The sequence below is a fragment of the Lissotriton vulgaris genome, chromosome 3_1, assembly GCF_964263255.1.
Source record: "Lissotriton vulgaris chromosome 3_1, aLisVul1.2, whole genome shotgun sequence".
NCBI classification, from domain to species: Eukaryota; Metazoa; Chordata; class Amphibia; order Caudata; family Salamandridae; genus Lissotriton; species Lissotriton vulgaris.
This window is the reverse complement of record NC_141689.1, coordinates 66,929,545-66,951,995: the sequence shown is the minus strand read 5'-3', so window position 1 is coordinate 66,951,995 and position 22,451 is coordinate 66,929,545. Positions and strand designations below refer to the sequence as shown.

At 45.3% G+C, this 22,451-nt stretch overlaps 1 protein-coding gene across 1 annotated transcript in view; it reads right to left on the bottom strand.

Annotated features, from left to right (window-relative positions):
* The window catches only part of FBXO41 (F-box protein 41), a 588,800-nt gene that overhangs the window by 158,947 nt on the left and 407,402 nt on the right, over nt 1-22,451 (bottom strand). The window contains exon 5 of the mRNA XM_086960098.1: nt 348-712. Within this exon, the coding sequence (XP_086816224.1) occupies nt 348-712 (365 nt within the window). The remainder of the gene's footprint in view (nt 1-347; nt 713-22,451) is intronic.

The following is a 22,451-nucleotide window of genomic DNA, read 5'->3' as shown; positions in this document are numbered from 1 at the left end:
TGTATGACGGTACAACGCGTACCGTTACAACGCGTCCCTTTACGATGCAGTTTTAACAACGCAAGTCGCTACAACAACTTGCGTTGGGGGGGCGCTGATAGTGAATAGTTTAATTTACTATTCCAACACCAGTCCATGTGGATAGTAGGGAAGGTATTGGATAGTAAATTAAACTATCCCCTATCCTAGAGCGCCCTCCAGCGAAAGCTGAGTCGTAACGGTACCTCATTGTACCAGTTACGTTGTAAAGGATGTTTCCCGTGGCATTGTGTGTCCAACCTGAGTGCACCCCCAAAGCTCATGCCGTGGTTGTACATCGTGGTGAGCCTGCACGGATGGACTCTTACCTGCAGCCAGCCGGCACCCCCTGGCTGCCCTACTACAGTTGGACTGCTGGGCCTCCAGTGAGGAGTAGTGGTCCTGCTCCCACACTTCCACCTCCGATTCTGTAGTCCTGGAGCCTACATCTGAGATGTCCCCCTCTTCGCCTTCCGTGCTGTTGCGATATGGTCGCCGGTGCCAGTTCTGGATGGCCTGCCGGCGGAGACCCGAGCTCCGAATGTTACCAGGCCTTTCGCAACTGCTGTCCACGCCCCGGCTTTGGCTTTGATATTGGTGCCCCTCTGAGATTTCATCCGCCATGTTGTGCTCTCCTCCATCGCTGTCATAACACCCAGAACTCTGGGACATGGTTTTCACCCTGCTGGAGGCACTGGATAAAAGGACAAGAAGATATAGAAACAGTGCTGTCAGATTCACTGAATTATTGAGCAACTGAAATGACTTCAGCTCACAGCTAACTTTATTGACAATGCTCATTGATGCCAAAAAACATTGATGGATCTCTAAACGGTCTGGCTGGATGTCATTCATTCATTCATTAATAACTTTATTCGGTTATTAGGCAAAAAACAACCATAAAAGTACAATTAATAAGTCACATTTAAAATATGTAAGAAAACAGTGATAGCACAGTAAAATATACTCATTACATTTCATTAATAAATTGATTTTCGAGATCTAAAAACATTTTTAAAAAACACAGAGACAGATGCAACAGTTAATATGTTATCTAATTTTTGAATAGCTAAAAAGCAGGACGGCACTGATTAACTCCCATGATCTTCAATCTGGGCTGGATGGCAACGAAGACAGTGATTGGCAATACAGACATGTTTCTGCATTTGATGTTCTGGTGGAACAGGTCTGACATAGTGTGTTGTCAAAATTCTCCCAGAAAAGATTTCATGAAGGTAAATTCAGCCTTCCAGCATTCCAAGTGCATGTCAATAGAGCCAAGAAACCTTCTGGGGGGGAGTGCGTGTGCCTGTAACCTTGTATCTTTAGGGTTTAACTGGACACAAATGTTTCTCTGAAATACTTGTGCTTCTGCTTAAACTGTGCTCCTAGCACCGAGAGACCTAGCAATAGTAAAAGAGGCGCTTCACATTACTATACAACTCAACAAGACGTGCACACATGATCTAATGACCAGATGAGATTACTCGATGCAGAGACACTTACAGGTATATTAATGTTACCATTTCCTCACATTTTGTAGAATTGATTTCGAATGCCATCAGCCTCTGCCCTGAGGGTGTAACGGCCACTCACTGCTTCTCCCAGAATTAGGAGATCTTTCAATGTATATATAATATAAACAATATGTACCTAATGGAAGGTACTTATTTAGCACCGCAGCAGCAGCCACCATTTGTGAATCTACACAAGATGAGCGAACGCCACACGCTATTACGCATTTTTCCAGAATGCATAGGTCCCCTTCCATACTCTCTAGTTGTGTAACTTTGCTCCTGCAACTGGCGTATACGATTCGCTATGTCTATATTCACAATCATTAGGGGATCACAACGACACGCACCATTAACATTGATTGGAGATGTGTTTTCAGTAGATATGGTCATTTTAAACTCTGGCGTCAGTCAGTCAGAATAATTTTATTCGGTCCAGTTTGACTATAAAAGTATACACAAAGAATAGGTAGTAGTGTTCCAAAAGGGAAACGTCCGCACAACACTCTCAAAGACAATCTAGTTATATATACAGTTCGTACACATTTGGTAATCTGACTCATGTGAGAAAAAGTTTTAAACAAAAGGGTGCTACAGAGACTCAGGGCACCTACCACCTAAAGGTGCCGTCAGTACACACTAGGTGTGTGTCACATAAATTTCAACAAATTTTGAGAATCTATTTACAGCACTCCTGAGATTTCGTAATTCTATAATCCGGGCAAAAGTTAAAGACCCTCAGTATAACACACTCTACTTGTCATAGAGTATTCCAAAAGAAACAGATAGCAAGGTTAAATTCAACGGGGATTTCCAAAGAAAATTCAAAGTATAGTCCAATTAATTTGTTATCTTCAGTCTTTGTCTTTATTTTCAATTTCATAAAACAGATATTCCCAGCAAAAAAAGGTCACCAACACGTGTTTCGTCCTACACAAGGACTTCTTCAAGGCTGGAAAAATTCAAACAATGTACAATGTAATTACAAGTTTAAAATATATACATTAATGCATTTTTAAAAATTTTAGCATTACCTAGAGCCTATGTGGCATAACACCACACATGATGTTATATTCATATATCGTGTGATAAACTTCTCCACATTGTGGTATATAGTACAATATAAACTATTTACAACATAGAACAAAAATATCCCAGATTCCAAAGGGATATCTTTCTGGTAGGGATAGGTCCCAATAGATATAAAACATTCATTGTGACACACATTGTCCCTATATACAGTTAAAACATATATGTATATACACCCACCATGAACACGGCGGAGTGAAGCATGTATTGGACATCAAGGTGAACAAAATAAACCATGGTTTGGCAATGGAGCAAAATATCTGAGGAGATAGAATATAAAGAATCCAGATTAAGTTTTTAACCACTGATACATGTGTCTAAACTCGCTAGCTGTATTTGACATGTGACCAAAAGGAAAAAATCACATCTCATTTTTACCCTAAAATACTGCATACATCGTGAGTCAATGTTAAGGCTATAGAAAACATCCTCATATAGCAGTGTTATGGTGTCAAGGGAAAAGTAAATAGCGCACATCGATATTTCAATAGTGCCCAGGTACTCAAATATTTTTACAGTACTTATAGGCGATGCTATAGGTGTGTATATCAAAAAACACACATGACTCGAATAACCAAAGTCCCAATGAACTCACCAATAATATTGATGGCAGGGTAGTTACTCAAAGTAGGGAATGAGATGAAAGCCAATCTAGAGGAGGTGACAGAACCAGTGCACTTAGAAAGTGTGAATCTCAATGGTTAATTAAATTAAGGGCGGTAGATAGGGGACTCAACATTGACCGAGAGCTTCATGTCTTTCTAAAAGATTGAATCACTTTACTTTTCTTGAATACTGTTTACCATCTTTGATTATAACATCTATCAATGTTTTATGTTCATGTATGGGTACTTGTGTACAAACATCTTCATTTCTTAATAATGTGTAATCATTTGTACGAATTATGCACTATAATAACTGTAACAGGTTGAGGCACTTCATAATTATATCAAATTTAGTACAGTTATATTTTTAAAATAATATCCTGTCTTTTTTCTCGGTGTAGCAGGGTTTAATTCGAACATACGATGCTCACAATAAGCCTTATCATGTTCTAAGCTCATTCGCAACCCATTCCAATATGTCTGCCATGGGTTTACTATAGTCGGGAAGTTCCTATTGTTTACACTATATGAGACTTTACTCGAATATAACAACACTGATACTCGTGTCTAAGAAAAGACAATACGCGAATTTAACATGCTGACGCCATGAGAGTTCATGTAATCTTATATATACATCTGACGATCGTTATGTGTGCATACATCACGACACTCCAAAATGGATGCTATTCGTAAATAGGAAGCGTGATGATCTACGAGTTAGTCCCTCCTTGACTTCTATGCCTAGTGGCCCATGTGTGTGGCGGCGAGTTTAATCTAGCGGCCAGTGTATATAATGCCGCCCGTCCACACATATGGTTTCTCGTTACGGGGACTGCTTGTGTGAGGAAATGCGATGAGCCTAACTTTAGGTAAGCACCTACTAGCAATTAAGATGTTCGGTACCGGGTTGGTTAATAATGATAGCTCCGTTACTTACTTTACACTTTGGACTTGTGTCGTTTCAGCTTAACAACTTATCATGGTTGCAAGTATACTATTTTGAAAAACACTGTCCTACTATTCAGTGTTCGTCCAGATGAATCCTATACATATAGACGTGTATTCACTTATCGACTAACATATAGCTAGGTGAGTTCGGTTTAATATTATAAGCATTGATGTTTTCACCTATATTTAGGTCGACATGTCCGTGTGATATCTGAGACATTCTAGTCCATTGACTTTATTACCTGTGACCGTACGGAGCAGGTTAGACATGTTGTCACTTTTATATAAAACATAGGATATTATGTGACTCCTGCCGCTCTCTTTGCGTATACTATGTTGGTATCGGATGGCTAACTGCTGTTGTGATGTTTCAGAGAGGGATGTATAAACCTGCCTCTATAATAATTAGTCTCGCTTTACTAAGTATGACTCTTTAACTGACTGGGTCCACTTTACTTACATGGCGCATCATTAAATATGAGTTCTAACTGATTGGGTATTATTTGATATACATTTTTCCTCTCTTCTATTACATGACTCTCAACAGCAGATTGGCTGTGTCGCATTTAACTATCGTGGCTGTTGAACAGACTTGAAGGCATTCCTCATTCCCTACTTTGAGTAACTACCCTGCCATCAATATTATTGGTGAGTTCATTGGGACTTTGGTTATTCGAGTCATGTGTGTTTTTTGATATACACACCTATAGCATCGCCTATAAGTACTGTAAAAATATTTGAGTACATGGGCACTATTGAAATATCGATGTGCGCTATTTACTTTTCCCTTGACACCATAACACTGCTATATGAGGATGTTTTCTATAGCCTTAACATTGACTCACGATGTATGCAGTATCTTAGGGTAAAAATGAGATGTGATTTTTTCCTTTTGGTCACATGTCAAATACAGCTAGCGAGTTTAGACACATGTATCAGTGGTTAAAAACTTAATCTGGATTCTTTATATTCTATCTCCTCAGATATTTTGCTCCATTGCCAAACCATGGTTTATTTTGTTCACATTGATGTCCAATACATGCTTCGCTCCGCCGTGTTCATGGTGGGTGTATATACATATATGTTTTAACTGTATATAGGGACAATGTGTGTCTCAATGAATGTTTTATATCTATTGGGACCTATCCCTACCAGAAAGATATCCCTTTGGAATCTGGGATATTTTTGTTCTATGTTGTAAATAGTTTATATTGTACTATATACCACAATGTGGAGAAGTTTATCACACGATATATGAATATAACATCATGTGTGGTGTTATGCCACATAGGCTCTAGGTAATGCTAAAAAAAATTAAAAATGCATTAATGTATATATTTTAAACTTGTAATTACATTGTACATTGTTTGAATATTTCCAGCCTTGAAGAAGTCCTTGTGTAGGACGAAACACGTGTTGGTGACCTTTTTTTGCTGGGAATATCTGTTTTATGAAATTGAAAATAAAGACAAAGACTGAACATAACAAATTAATTGGACTATACTTTGAATTTTCTTTGGAAATCCCCGTTGAATTTAACCTTGCTATCTGTTTCTTTTGGAATACTCTATGACAAGTAGAGTGTGTTATACTGAGGGTCTTTAACTTTTGCCCGGATTATAGGATTACGAAATCTCAGGAGTGCTGTAAATAGATTCTCAAAATTTGTTGACTATAAAAGTATATAAAACATCAATACATACAACAATCCATCAGTAGCCCTCAGTGGGATGAAAATGTGATTATTAAAATGTCACAGAAAACCAGGAGTCCATTTTCAATCCAAGTAGGCTGATCACGCGCAACGCTTGTGTAGCTAATGTGTCCACCACTTACGGTCCTACTTACGGTTTCACCTTATTTTATCTATTTTCGTGGCCCTGACTCGGATAGCTTTTCATTTCATTGGGTAATTTAACTGGTGACAAACTTACCACTGTGCCGTTGTCTCACGCACTACAACTGGTGCATGGTTAGACTTTAACTGTATTGTTCACCATGCATGGAGCTCACAAGAGGGTACACTCTATTCCCTGGACTTAGTCGTTTTATTTATCTATTTACAGTCTTAATCCATATACTCCACATTTTGTGGCACATTTTCTGTCTCCAACAAATGAACAATAGCAGAGAATCGAATTTCCAACCTTGCGTTTTAGAATATCGACTCCTTTCTTACATTTATTTGATACTAATATTTACTCTCTTCTCTTTAAAATATTGGGTCTCCAAATCTTGTTTGAATTGCATTTTTTTTTCCATTTCATGGGTCTTTTTCATTTATTGGTTGAGCCTCGAAGACCTGTTGTAGTCTCTTCTATGGGCTCTGGCAAAGCTACTGATTGCCATTGGCTGCTATCTGTGGCATTCAGAAGTGCTGGTTTGTTATTGGTGCATTTCTGTTACTGTCCCTCCTTTGTTTGCTTCGCTCTATTTCTGGCGATTTCACTCAGAGAACTTTTTGTTTGGCCATCACACTGTAAAGTGTGTGATGCTCTCTCCTCTCTCTTCACTTTTCGTGTACTGCATTGCATTAAAAAACATGTGGAACTGAAACAACTTCTGTGGGATGCCCAGACCTCTGTTTCATAGATACTTTTATGAAATTCGACACACGTTGTCCTCTCACAATCTATTTTATTTACCCTTCACTTTGCTATCCCACTTTAGTAGCTCACATATGCCATGTTATCGCCCTTGTTCATCAGTTGGCCTTTCCTATAATTGCACATATGCACACTAGACGTCACGTAAGTGAGGCAGGGCGTTAATTAAGCAATAACTGAAATGTTATTTTTAAATGTCACAACATGATTTTTGCACAGTAACAACCGCCCTGACGTGAACTGTGTATCCTTACAGGTGCCACATTGTGCCCTCGCAGAGACTAATTTTGAGACATATTTACTTAACCTTACTACTACCGTGCAAAAAGCATGGGGCCTCATTTATGAGAAATGACGCATCGCTGCGTGAAAGCAGCGATGCGTCACTTCTCAGTGCGCACTCCATGCAACATTCCTGATGCGTCATATTTACAGTATGACGCATCATGTCGTAAGGAGTTACAGGTACGTCAGTGTTTCTGACGTATCTGTTAGCGCAAAAGTGACGCATTGCTGTAGTGTGTCACAGAAATGACGCAACTCCAGCAATGCGTCCTTTCACATGGAGCAAGCCCCATGTGAAAGGGCCTGCGTCAGTCTTACGCCTGCTGTGAGGCAGGCGCAAGATTTTGACGCAACGGCGTCCTAAAAGTGACGCAGTGAAATCTCATAGATTTCACTGGTCACTTCTACGACCCTTCCTTGCGTCAGTACCCCCCACCTTGCATACATTAAAACTGGCGCAGGTATAATATGGCGCAGGGGTTTACAAAGTGGCGCATCTACCTAGATGCGTCACTTTGTAAATATGGCGCAACAAGGCACATTTTTTACGCCACTGGTGCGTCACAAAAAGTGACGCACCGGCGGCGTAAAAGTGACGCACAGCCTCATAAATGAGGCCCATGGTCTGTAATTTAAAGAGCGCTCATACTATTCTGTTGCGCGGCGTTTTACTTAACCAAAAATATTTATGATTTTTCTCGCAGCGCATTCTTTTAACACTCCCACCCCCACCCCGAGCACCGCGATTTAGCGCTGTGCCTCAGTGTTACCATTCGAAGGAATCTTGTTTTTATAAAAAAATGAGTGTTCTTGTTGGACAGTTTTGCACTGCGTTCTTCTTTTTAAAATCCTGTTTGCCTCTTTTAAAGTACTGTAGGTGCTCCAGGCAGTGTTGCAGGTATGTGAATGAATGAGTGAGTTAATCTTATAAAGCGTGCAGTACCCGAGGGTGTCTTAGTGCTAAACGGATCAAAGCCAAGAGGGGAGGGGGCGAGGGGGGCGCATCAGCAAAGGGGGGGGATCTAAAGTGTCGCACAGTGTGCCTCTTCCCAGTGGAAATTGCTCATTCTTTGTCCTCTATACTCCTCTAGTAAAATACAATATTATTTGCAACGCCAATAGCTCTAACTTTAAAAAATACGAGACCTATTGCATTGCAAATAATTGTTTTAAAAGCTACAGACCATTCCTTTGATACACTATTTCCTGGAACCTGTTTGCCTGTACAAAATGTCTTTGTAAAATTCCCTGCACAGTTTAGCATTTTTGCACCGATAAAAGGTACCGAAACTTGTAGTATTTGGATTTTTACCCGCCCTCTGACCCCCACCTACTGACGCAAAAAGCCCTCTCCAGGACTATGACACGGTTTACAGATGCCAAAGGCCTCCACTGATACCCTGGAGAGCCAAGGCCATCAAGGAATGGCCTGTCCGCACTGTAAGGGTCGCAACAAGAGTCCACAGTCCACGGGGTCATGCCCAGCAAAGAAATGGCTTTTCAAAAAATCTCAAAAGACAAACAAATGCATAAAAATACGAGTAAAATACAGGAAAACACACTAGGACGCTCAAGGCGAGATTCAGCAGCAGGAAACTGAGGTAGCATTCTCGGTGCATAAAGGGGGGACTGGTTCACAAAGAGAGCCCCATCATTACTTACCTCAGATTTGTAAAGATATTCAACTGTTAACGCACGATAATCCTGAAAAATAGGACTGGAATTGTGTGAAAATGTTAGATTTCCATGCAGGCCCTGCTTCCCTATGCTTACTGCACAGGGCAGTCTGTAGAAGAAACCTGCACCTGAAGGCAGCTCTTCCTCACTGAAACCAGGGTGCAGGGTGAGTCTCAATGGTCTGTGTAGAGATGGAGTGTGTTAGAAACGGGTAGCGTGGTGCAGAGCGGGCGGGCCAGACTCCGGAGGAAACGTGTAAAGCATCCGTGCAGCACACACAGGCGACACACCAGGCACACTACAAAAAGAGACTCCACACCAGGTTGCATGAAAAATAACTTGTGTATTATGCCAAACACAGTAGGATGCAATCACAGTTGTGAACACGGCGCCAACTGGCACCAGGTAGCAATATACAGGGGATTATTTACAGGGCAGGGCCAATCGGGATGCTGCCAGCATCATCACCAAGTACACAGATGAAATGAAAGTCCATAAGCAGTAAACGTATAACAGCCAGTAGTTACTGGCCAGACCAGGCCCTTAGCAGAAATCCTTGGCATAAACATCAACAACGTGCACCCTAGGAAAAAGCATTAGACGCATCAGCACAAGCATAGGTACCAAACATATGAGCCTGGAGGCATAAACACATTTGCATAAATCACTCTAGGCATATACTAAGTAGGCCTTGGGCATAGAACCTCATGCAGGGCATCAGTAAGCAGGAAAACATTAGCATGGGTGCACTTTACACAAACCCCATTTAGGCCCAGGATCAGCAGCGCCAACCTTTGGCAAAAAGATATTAGGCAGGATCACAGGACCTCCTAGGTCGCGAAAGCACAATGTGCAGACCTTCAGCCTCTTATTGGCATCACCCTCATTGGCAGTGTGCAAATAATGAAAACATCATGGTATGACTGAGAGTGGCACCTTCTGCACACAATCATCCGTGTAAATGCACAGTCTAGATAGCCATAAATCATAATCCGTTCATTAGGCATAAATCATGAGCAGGGGCCTAGAGCAGTTGACCATAGGGTATCCTCCTCTGCCTAGAAGCCTGAGCAGCACATTAGGTATAACATTAGGCATAAGGTACCTTAGCAACAATGCAACCTACTCAACATCAGCAGGGCATCATAATGCATTCTGCAGGATCGTATTCGAATGGGACATAAAACACTTAAAATAATAATCCACAGTTGCAGATTAGCTTCTGGTGCCACCGCACCTGTGGAGCCCCTCTCGGGGACTCCAAGATACAAAAATTACATGGCCCCCAAAGTACCGGCCAGTTGGGGGTCCCCTCCTGGGACCCGAGGCTCAGGGAAAAATGCCTTACGTTGCAGCGACCCGCAACTGCAGCATTGCTGCGTAGACCCTGGGGCACTGTGGTCCTGTCCGTGGTGGAGCCCCACGGGAGCTTCAAAACAATTACGGCCCCAACGTTGGTCTCTCCCACCAACTTGACACACGTTGGAGCTGCCCCCAGCTAAGTGGGGCAGCTGGGGAAGCCCACGCAACAACTCTGATCCTCCTGGAAGGACCAACGGGGGCGGGCACTGATCATGTGCCCTGTTGCCCCCCCCCCCTCAGCCACCGGTTCCCCCAATTCCCCACTCACCGAACTCTGGGCCTGCAGGCATCTCGGCAGCCTCCCAGCAGCAGCTACAACACCCGCGGGGCTCTCCTCTACTCATGAGAGCCCCGCCAACACCAACGCCCCTCCTGTCTTCACCCGGGGCCCCAACCAGGCTTGGGTTTCCGGGTCGCGGCGGTGAGAGTGGCGGTTCCTCTGTGCTGCAACAAGGGGTAGGCTCCCTCCAGCAAAGTACCATGCGGGGTGGGCACCCGCTGTAGTTTAAAAATAGACAGTTCTCACGTGCTGCGGCAGTGATTCCGGGTGCGCTCCCGCTACCATTGGCAATAAACCCACGGGGTGGGGACCTGCAGGGTATCTGATTAGGCTGGCACACGGGGTAGGCACCCGCTGTGAGAGATAAAACATAGATGCGGGGTGGGCACATGCTATGGCTAAATCAGCCAAGAAATGGGGCAAACGCGGGGTGGGCACCCGCGAAGGTGGCAAACGGCAGGGTAGGCTTCCGCTCGCAATTGCAGCACCATCAGGTCCTGGACCACAGCGGCGCGCCAGCACAGCGCTCGCAGAAAGTGGTGAAATTCTGGAAATGTAGCGCTTGGGGGCACAGCGCTTTACCTTGTGGTTCCTCAATAGCAACATCACTCTCAGTGCCACAGCGCGTCGCAGTCCCAGGGATGGGGAGAGATTTCAGGTGTCAGGCACCCAGCACTTCCCAGGTGCTAGGTGCTAGGTCCCACCAAATGATGCTGCTGGTGCCAGTTCCTCACCTGCTGGGCAGTAAGTTAAAGCGCTCTTCTTCTCCAGGTGCTAGCCAGCAGGCAGGGCACAGTTGTAGCGCTCACAAGGCGCTAGATAGGAGAGCATCAGGCACTACTTGGCAAGAACAGCGGTCAGTGGGCACTCATCAGTACAGGGCTGCAGTTCTTACGAACAGTCATCCCCCATAAAGTGGCACTCCTCCTGGGTCAGTGGTCTTCACTCCAGTAAGGGGGCTCTCTCTAGCCCTGTGGACAGAAGAGGGATACAGTTGGGCACAGGGGCCAGCACACAGGCCCATGCAGCGGTACCTCCTGGCAAAGGGTCCCCTCTCATTCAAGTCCACGCTCAGTCTGAGCACATGACATCTCTACTGCTCTACATATACACCCCTCCTCCCACCTACTAGAAAGGGCTGTAAGCTTCCAGAAAGTTCCTGGCAGTTCCAGCCTCAACTGTCACTGTGGGGGGAGTGTAGAGCACCTTGTCACTTCAAACACTAGACCGCCAAGCCACCTCAGGCAGGCGGCACAAGCAGACAGAAATGGCATCCATTTTAAAAGTGACATTTTACAAAGGTGCATTTCTACAATGGTGGAAATGAAGATGTGTACACCATTGCACAACATTTATTATTTTCAGTTCAGACACACCATGTCAGTAAAAAGGCTAGGGGGAAAAGCGAAAGAATTCAGGGAAAAAGGGCCAAGTCCAACAGGGTGTGAAGAGCCATTGGGATGGTTCGAAGCGCTCATCTGCAAATCCTGATTCTGTGCAATAAGATATTGGATGTGAACTGAAAATTAAACTGTTTGAGAATATAAGTAGTACTTCAGTGCACAAAGTACAGGGCTAGGTTAAGTAAAGTTCTCTCACTAGTACTGCGCCCGGGGTGCGGCTCTAGGAGTAACACCTGCAGAAGGCTACCGACAGAAGGTAGAAATGTTGAAACCGACTGCTGAAGGAGTGTTTGATTTAGGAGGACAAAAAAGTATAACATATCTGAAAACACAAAAAGGGAGTGTGGCGCAAAGAATGGTATAAGGTGATAGAGACACTACTCAAGAAGCAGGTTTTTATACCAAGAGGATTCTGTGGCCTCTGTCTCTGTGTCTCCCTATCCCTTTAAGAGGTCCATTGAGACCGCTGCTGGCAACACCGAGTGCACCAGACACCCTGTCCTAATACCATTTGCACTAGACATCAGGGCTCTACTACAGAAGTACACAGCAGCCTCTGCTGCTTTTTGAACCACCCTGTGGCGGCTGCTTCGGATGACATTAGTGGGGCAGGGGGTGGGGCGTAAAAAAAAAAAGAAACATTTACCGGCCGGCCGGACTACTGGCCGGCCGGCCGACACCTCACCTCAGTCCTGTGCATCCTGTCCTCCTTCATTCTGCTTACAAGGGGGCAGGATCATGAAGCACCCACCCCGGCTCCCTTGATCGCAGCGCTGTGATTGGTCTGAGCACCTTGAGTCAATGCTTAGCCAGGGAATGGGAGCCTGGAGCAAGTTCTCCACCCAGGCTGTAATGCATGCACAGAGCCTATGAGTGTTTCACCAGCCCAAGAGGTCCCGCCATACAGTGGGCAAAATACTCCTCCCCGGCCCTGCTGTGGGAGCAGGGCAGCCTGCCCACATCGCTGGCTGAGCACGGAAAAATAAAATGATAATAACATTGCCTTATTATCATTTTCTATTTTTGCAGTGCTGCAGCCAGTGGGACGATGCTCCTACGCCTTAGCGGAGGAGCCGCCACTGGCATCACCTGTGCATTTCCATATTTCCGAAGGGGTTCCAGATGCTTGTGCGGACCTTTTATAATACAACTGGCACGGACACCCATTTCAGACCTGCATGGCTCCTTGGGGGCATTGACTTATTTAACTCCATGCAGATCAGGGAGCACCTTGGCCCTGGCACCCGCCCTTGTTACCGATGTGGGCACAGGGCCAACCAGGCTTTTCTGGTGGTGCTCTAATGATGTGCTACCCAAGAAGAAGGACAGATTATGGGGGAGATTCCAGGGTGCATAGCTGCCAAGTTTCCCAAGTCCATGCGTGATGTGCCACTCCAGTCCAGGCTTTTTCTTTGGATTCTGGGACTTGCACTCCTGTTTTATAGTGGAATAAACAAGACTACAGGTCACAGAATGAAAAGGAAAACCAGGACTGCAGTCACACATGAAACATGTACCTGGGAAACTTGGCAGGGTTGAGGGTGCCAGGCTCAATCATATGCTGCCCTCACTGCATGCTGCCATGCTCTGAAGAGAGGGCTCAATCCACTGGCAGTGAGAGGGTCAGCTTCACAGCAGTGGCGTAGCAAGGGGGTGGGGGGCGGCGGCCTCCCCCTCTTGCCTGCAGCCGTTGCGCCAAGAGCAGGAGTCGCCAGCACCCTCCTGGCTCTCACATACGGACACTGCGGGTTGCACAGAGACTGCCACAGACGGCACAAGCTCTAGGTACCCCACTGGAGAAGAATGCACACATATTTTTGTGACCTGAGAGTCTGGTTCCAGATTGCTTGGCTTTTGAATCAGGTGTGTTTTTGCTACCAGATTAAACATGAGTGGTATAAAATGTCGAGTACAGTGGGCAAATATTTTTTGCGTTTTGTGTATGCTAGTATCCAATTTTTTACGCTTTAGTAAAAGCTGGGGAAGTACCTGGCCAGAAACAGGACCAAGGGAAAGTTACCCTCGGGTGATAAGCGTTAGTGTTCAGCCAATAATACCTGGTTAACATTCTACCTGCACCTCCGAGGGAGACATCTTTTAGACTGCATAACATCTAGTTTAACATTCTACCTGTGCTTCCTGAGGAGCCAGATTTTAGACTGCATAACACCTGGTTTAACATTCTACCTGCGCCTCCCGAGGGACACAGCTTTTAGACTGCATAACATCTAGTTTAACATTCTACCTGCGCCTCCCGAGGGACACAGCTTTTAGACTGCATACCATCTAGTTTAACATTTTACCTGCCCCTCCCGAGGGACACAGCTTTTGGACTGCATAACATCTGGTTCAACATTCTACCGCCACCTCCCGAGGGTCACAGCTTTTAGACTGTATAACACATCTGGTTTAACATACTACCTGCGCCTTGCGAAGGGCACAGCTTTTAGACTGCATAACATCTGGTTTAACATTTCCTTGAGGTACTCCACAGTTGATCTCTGTGGGTTCGGAGAGGAAGGGTGGAAGTCTGATTCTTTGGTTTCTGCCGGTGAGGAAGGAGCAGTACCAGTCGAGGGCGGTTCCCTGTATGCTGGTGTCTTGGAGTCTGGCAGTGAGAGTGTGGTGGGAGATGGTGTCGAAGGCTGCAGAGAGGTCGAGTAGGATCAGGGCAGCGGTGTGGCCTAGGTTGAGGAGAGTGCGGATGTCGTCGAGTAGGGAGGTCTCAGTGCTGTGGTTGCTGCAGAATATGGATTGGGAGGGGTCGAGGATGGAGTTCACTTTGATGAATTTTGTTAGTTGGCCGTTGACGATCTTCTCGGTAACTTTGGCCGCGAAAGGGAGGAGAGAGATGGGTCGGTAGTTCTTGAGGGACGTCGGATCTGCTGAGGGCCTCATGAGGAGGGGCTTGACTTATGCTTGATTCCAGTCATCACTCGCGACCACCTCCCAGCCTTTCACACAAATGAAGAGTTGGCCAGACAGTAGAGAATACAAACCAAGCATATGTTTATTCAGATATACTCAAGCGGAGTACCGCCTGCCCAGTCGCTTAGTGGTGCCGCAGACCGGACTGACTTCAGCAAACATAGAGATACATTATGTACATTTCTGAACCATGGAAGTCCTGCCCATAATAGAATTTTACTAGCGGGTGCAGCTAAAACAAAGAAGTACAGTAGGATGAGTTTCGACTCTGAGGCCAGGCACACATTATCTCTATGCCAAGGTAGTTCTGTTCGTGCCTAGGCCTCTATCTATGGGAAAGGTATGCGTTAATAAGAGTAGTGTATTCATGAGCAGAGCAAGGCCTAACCTTGGAGAAATGGAACTTTCCACAGCCTGCTTCTCGAGGAGGGAATACGCAATTGACGGCATGATTCAAAATGGCGGCTAAACATAAAATGGTGCCGCGAATGCTAACTTAACATAAGAACAATGCATAAACAAAACAGCACAAACATATTCTTTTCATCAGGCATGTGCCGGCTTTGAAGGTGGTGCTGATGGTGCGTCGTAGCTCAGGTGCAACGGTGGCAACGGCTCTGTGGGGGCTCCTGAGTGAATGCCTTTCATGGTCGAAGCGGTGTCTTTGGTGGTGGCCAGGGCCAGGAGGAGATGGTGGGCTGGTTGTCCTTGTTGGGGGGAGGAGTGGAGTGGGTGTCCGGAGTCTGCTTGTTGAAGTTGTCTTAGAGGGATCTAAATTTCAGGTGGTAGAAATCTTTTAGACTTCATAACACCAGTGTTTCACATTTTACCTGCACCTCCCGAGGTAGACAGCTTTTAGACTGCATAACACCCGGTTTAACATTTTACCTGCACCTCCCGAGGTAGACAGCTTTTAGACTGCATAACACCTGGTTTAACATTTTACCTGCACCCCCTGGTGGAGACAGCTTTTAGACTGCATAACACCTGGTTTACTTATATGATGAGAAAACGTTATACAGCATCAACCGTACATTTGGTAAACAGTGACATCACATCAGTCTGAGGAGACACTATGTGGGGTTGGGGGGACATGGGCAAACTTGAGGAGAGCTGAGCTTTGAGCCAAGGAAATAAATGTCATGAAAAAATATGATAAAGGCTTTAAAATGACAAAAACATATTTTTTAATATTTCTCTGTGTCTAAACGAAGTACATACGAAAATATCACTGGCTCGAGTGGCATTTATTGAAAGCAATATTTTTGTAAACATGAAGCATTGAAGAATACCCCATGCCCTGATGCTATTGCCCCGAGTTATCCATGATGTGTTTTCTTGCCAAGTTCTGTGTCGAGCTTTACTCCTTTGGGGTGACGCGGAGAATTCTGCGTTGCACTGGGAAGAAGCCCGAAGAATCCAGAGACGACCTTAGCAGCAGTCTGGGACACCATGCTAACACAATTGAAAGAGCACATGTCCCTCTGCCCCTCCATTGCCCTGCTCCTCCTCGGCTTCAAGACTCAGGACTGGTCAATGCTCCCTAGAGGTGCCCCCTGACCAGTGCATCCTCCTGCCCCTTCATCCCCCTATCCATGCCTCCTAGAGGTGCCCCCTGGCCAGTGCATCCTCCCGCCCCTTCATCCCCCTATCCATGCCCCCTAGAGGTGCCCCCTGACCAGTGCATCCTCCCGCTCCTTCATCCGCCTATCCATGCCCCCTAGAGGTGCTCCCTGACCAGTGCATCGTCCCGCCCCTTCATCTGCCTATCCATGCCCCCTAGAGGTGCCCCCAGACCAGTGCATCCTCCCGCCCCTTCATCTGCCTATCAATGCCCCCTAGAGGTGCCCCCTGACCAGTGCATCCTCCCGCTCCTTCATCCGCCTATCCATGCCCCCTAGAGGTGCCCCCTGACCAGTGCATCCTCCCGCCCCTTCCTCCGCCTATCAATGCCCCCTAGAGGTGCCCCCAGACCAGTGCATCCTCCCGCCCCTTCCTCCGCCTATCAATGCCCCCTAGAGGTGCCCCCAGACCAGTGCATCCTCCCGCCCCTTCCTCTGCCTATCCATGCCCCCTAGAGGTGCCCCCTGACCAGTGCATCTTCCCGCCCCTTCATCGCCTATCCATGGCCCCTAGAGGTACCCCCTGACCAGTGCATCCCTCCTGCCCCTTCATCCCCATTTCAATGCTTCCGCTTGTATATTCCTGTTTCCCCCCTCCAAGTTGGACTTTCCTAACTTTAGATTTTCCTGACTTCATAAAGCTCCTCTTGTTCCATGAAGGAGGACCCGAATATGTGCTCATACCGAACCATAACTGACGTAGACATCTGTTTAAGACCAAAGGCTCTGAGTTAATAGAGGCTTTGAAATGAATTCACGTTGTGTATTATATGTTTTGCATTACCACTCCTAAGAAGGAATCTCTCTTTTTACTATCACTCTAATGAATTCATCTCTCCTCATGTATGTATTGCAAAAAAGCTTGTCAAATTGTATTGAATAATCTAAAAACCTAATAAAAATTATTTGAAACTGAAAGTAATATTTTGTAAACATGAAGCATTGAAGAATACCTCAACCCCTGCGCACTGTTGCTGCTAGTGAATCACACTAGAAATATCATCATTTTAATTTTTCATTTCACTTCTTTCAAACATAAGTTATCACATAACCAAATTCACCATTCTTCTTTGAAAGTATGATATTTAATCATCAGTTCATTTTCAATAAATTCAAACATATATTCAAAAAACAAAACATTTCAGAAATTCACTGTATCAACAGAGTCTTTCTTGACAACGTATAGTTGATGTAGCCCGATGCATTTCGAGTCCTAGTTGGACTCTTCCTCAGGGGCCTGAAAATATGAACATCTCATATCAGCAATTTCATAATATTATCCTTTTTTCATCAGATTCAAGTTACAAAAACCTACGGATGCTCAAAACAACGAACAATCACTTTACATTTCATGTAGAGGGGAAATGACTACATCATGCACTTTTAAACATGGAAACCTCCACCATCTCACCTCAAAAAGTGAATGTGTTAAAAATTTACGTATACTCACAACCGAACCAAGAGGTTGTGATTCCTGTAAACAAAAATTCTGACTGTAAATGCCTGCTGAATTCGTCTACCAACACCCTAAAGCCAAAGAGCCACCTCATGAGGCTTCCTCTTACCTCGAGACAGTGAATTTCTGAAATGTTTTGTTTTTTGAATATATGTTTGAATTTATTGAAAATGAACTGATGATTAAATATCATACTTTCAAAGAAGAATGGTGAATTTGGTTATGTGATAACTTATGTTTGAAAGAAGTGAAATGAAAAATTAAAATGATGATATTTCTAGTGTGATTCACTAGCAGCAACAGTGCGCAGGGGTTGAGAGGTTCATCCACTCAAGTTAGGTTGGTAGTTTAGCAGGCACGGAAGAAGGACAAACGTGCCACCGCTGCAGCACGCATGTGTAAAAAAATAAGAGAATCAAAATTATATTTTTGTTAAAAGAAAGGAGTGCCTTCCTTTTCATTATCGCATTGAAGAATACCCCATGCCCTAGAGGTGCCCCTGATCAGGGCATGGGGAATACCCCATGCCCTGATGCTATTGCCCCGAGTTACTCAAGATATGTCAGTTTGTCAAGTTCTCTGTTTATATAACCTATATTGTTATAGCATATAAGTTCCTAAGGCCCCTTCGTTTTGCAAATTATGCATTTGGGGTCATTGCATTCTTGGGCCTCCCACTAAATCCTTCTGTTTTTTTCATGCCAGGCGAGGCAGCATTAACATTAATATGAAACAGTATCTCCTGTTTCTCTTCCTCCACTGGCTAGCCTGGCTGGCCAAATAGGCGGATTTCAGCTGAGACTCAACACCTCAATGCCCACAATGAAATATTTATCAAAACAAAGAAGTCTTACAGGCCCCATTGAGTTTTCTCCTCAGGTTACAGCCCTTCAAGGAAACAGGAGAGGTGCAGCCTGGCTTCAGAGGGACAGGCTCTCTCTGCATCTGCAAGTTCTTAAGTTGCCTCTTCAAAATGTAGAGACATTGTCAGCTGTATCCCCGACTCCAAAATTAGAGGGTATTTGTTAAGCGCAACTACTCACCTGTGAGGGGAAAAAATCCTCCATGTCCTCTACAGTTCCTCTGCCCATGATTTGCTCAAGGCATCTGATGTGTACTAATAGCAAGAACTTGGGGGCATATTACCAACAAGTAGCGATATTTATCGCTAAATAGGCTTAGCGACGATTTTTTTATCGCTGAGCATCGCCAGAATTTATCGCTGAGATAACGTGCTATTAGCAACGTTTATCTCCAAAGCGATAAATTTTCCGGCGATAGCGGCGAAATGCGTGAATATCGCTGAGAATACAGCAATATTCACGCATTAGTGACGAAATGCTCTTAGCCATGTTATCCACCTCCCACTGGATAACATGGCTAAGAACTGGTCTGGACAGGTGTTAGTATTTGGAGATATTCGCGCTGGGCACAAATATTTCCACCGCTACGCCTGCCTTGCTAATAGGCGATAGCGATGTTATCGACTGCTTTCAATCGCTAACAGGTTGGGTACGCTCACTTTGCATGTCATTAGCGATAAATATCGCTGACATGCAAAGTGGGCCCCAAACCGCTCGCTATCGCCTATAAGCTGTTGCTAACTAATGTTAGCGACAGCTCGCTAATAGAGTGATAGAATTATCGCTGCTTAGCGGCCGAAAACGGCAGCTAAAGCGGCGATAATTGCCTATCGCCACCCTTGGTAATATGCCCCTTGATTTCTACATGAGCCTTGTTGACAGGGCCTTGTGGCTCAGACAACAAAATAACTGGTGTTAATATTACCTAATACAAGTCATATTATCGATCACACGAGGATAAACCGCTAAATTGTTCCTTACAAGGCTTACTTCAAGTACATGAATCCACTGAGATCATTTGTAGACCCGGTCAAGTATGAGCTTTAAACTCGAACTGTTGAATACAAACATGAGGCGTACACACGCGTGCCTCCATACACACATGAGGAATAGACATGCGTGCATCCATACACACATGAGGAATAGACATGCGTGCATCCATACACACATGAGGCATACACATGCGTGCATCCATACACACATGAGGCATACACACACGTGCATCCATACACACATGAGGCATACACATGCGTGCCTCCATACACACATGAGGAATAGACATGCGTGCATCCATACACACATGAGGAATAGACATGCATGCATCCATACACACATGAGGCATACACATGCGTGCATCCATACACACGAGGCATACACACACGTGCATCCATACACACATGAGGCATACACATGCGTGCATCCATACACACATGAGGCTCACACATGCGTGCCTCCATACACACATGAGGCATACACATGCATGCATCCATACACACATGAGGCATACACATGCGTGCATCCATACACACATGAGGCATACACATGCGTGCCTCCATACACACATGAGGAATAGACATGCGTGCATCCATACACACATGAGGCATACACATGCGTGCAACCATACACACATGTGGCATACACATGCGTGCCTCCATACACACATGAGGAAAAGACATGCGTGCATCCATACACACATGAGGCATACACACATGTGCATCCATAGACACATGAGGCATAGACATGCGTGCATCCATACACACATGAGGCATACACATGCGTGCATCCATACACACATGAGGCATAGACATGCGTGCATCCATACACACATGAGGCATAGACATGCGTGCATCCATACACACATGAGGCATAGACATGCGTGCATCCATACACACATGAGGCATACACATGCGTGCATCACTAAGGCAGGGTGATTGCTCACTCCTAACCAGCAAGTCCCAGAATGAAAGTAGTAACAGGATTCACCTGGAAGCACTTGAGATGTCAGCGATGGTATGATTGACAGAGCTTTGAAGTGACTGGTCGCTCAGTAATTGAAGATGCAGGTTGGCAATGTCAGAGGTCACAATCATTAACCACCATTTTATCCAGGTGGATGTCCTCTCTAAGGGGGTGTGAAATTCGTTTAATTATACAACATTTTGCAAAAAAATCCATGAAATTCTGCAAAATGCAAAACAGGGAATTAAAGCCTTATTTTAGCATGAAATCCGTCCTCGAACAGCGGCTATTCACGTCCTGCTCACGGGCATGGTTCCGGCGAGGATTATGCTGGTGAAACACAAATTTAACCAGAGGTTTGCACATGTGGAAGGCCCACAAACAAGATCCTGTACATATTTAGCCATTTTGCAAGTGATGAAAGGGTGAGGACAGAGATAAAGAGGGAAGTGGAGGAATAGAAATTCATGCACTGCTTTATCAGTCAGCCTCTGGCCCCAGCATTAACCAGCGTAAACCAGCTGAAGTGCACAAAATCTGGAGAATTATGTGGATTTCACAGTTGATGTTGTAATCCTCAGAGCAGTAATTCGCAGCTCTGATGATGCATGCAGGAAACCTTGCACGTGCAGCTCGCGCGAGTAGCTCTCCCACAACGATGTTCAACACCACATTGCTCCTCTGCTGCATGCTGAGCAAACAAACGATGGATTTAGGCCCAGATCTCTGTACTGGGGTGAATGTATGACATAGTCCTGCATTCTCTTCATCAATTGTTCTTTTTGCATTTGTCACCCCGAGTGGGACGGGTATGCCCAGACGTGGGACCCGTGCTCTCCATGCCACTGGAGTCAAGCTGGCCTGGCTGATGAGGGCTGAAAGCTCGAAACCGGTTCTAGGATGCTTGTTTCCAGTCCAGGGAGGACCTGGCCTGGCAGTTCGGGCTGGACTGTTCCCATTGGGAGCAGGGTCAAGACTGATTTACATATGGCTGGGTCCAAACTGGAATGGCATTGTGAGCAAGAATTATGATGGATTTAGGCCCAGATCTCCGTACTGGGGTAAATGTATGACATTGTTCTGCATTCTCTCCATCAATTGTTCTTTTTGCATTTGTCACCCCGAGTGAGACCGGTATGCCCAGACGTGGGTCCCGTGCTCTCCATGCCACTGGAGTCAAGCTGGCCTGGCTGATGAGGGCTGAAAGCTCGAAACCGGTTCTAGGATGCCTGTTTCCAGTCCAGGGAGGACCTGGCCTGGCAGTTCGGGCTGGACTGTTCCCATTGGGAGCAGGGTCAAGACTGATTTACATATGGCTGGGTCCAAACTGGAATGGCATTGTGAGCAAGAATTATGATGGATTTAGGCCCAGATCTCCGTACTGGGGTGAATGTATGACATTGTTCTGCATTCTGTCCATCAATTGTCCTTTTTGCGTTTGTCACCCCGAGTGAGACCGGTATGCCCAGACGTGGGTCCCGTGCTCTCCATGCCACTGGAGTCAAGCTGGCCTGGCTGATGAGGGCTGAAAGCTCGAAACCGGTTCTAGGATGCCTGTTTCCAGTCCAGGGAGGACCTGGCCTGGCAGTTCGGGCTGGACTGTTCCCATTGGGAGCAGGGTCAAGACTGATTTACATATGGCTGGGTCCAAACTGGAATGGCATTGTGAGCAAGAATTATGATGGATTTAGGCCTAGATCTCCGTACTGGGGTGAATGTATGACATTGTTCTGCATTCTGTCCATCAATTGTCCTTTTTGCATTTGTCACCCCATCAGATTGCATATCAGTAAATTATTGCTCCAGACAATCAGAAATAAATAGATTTGCCCATTT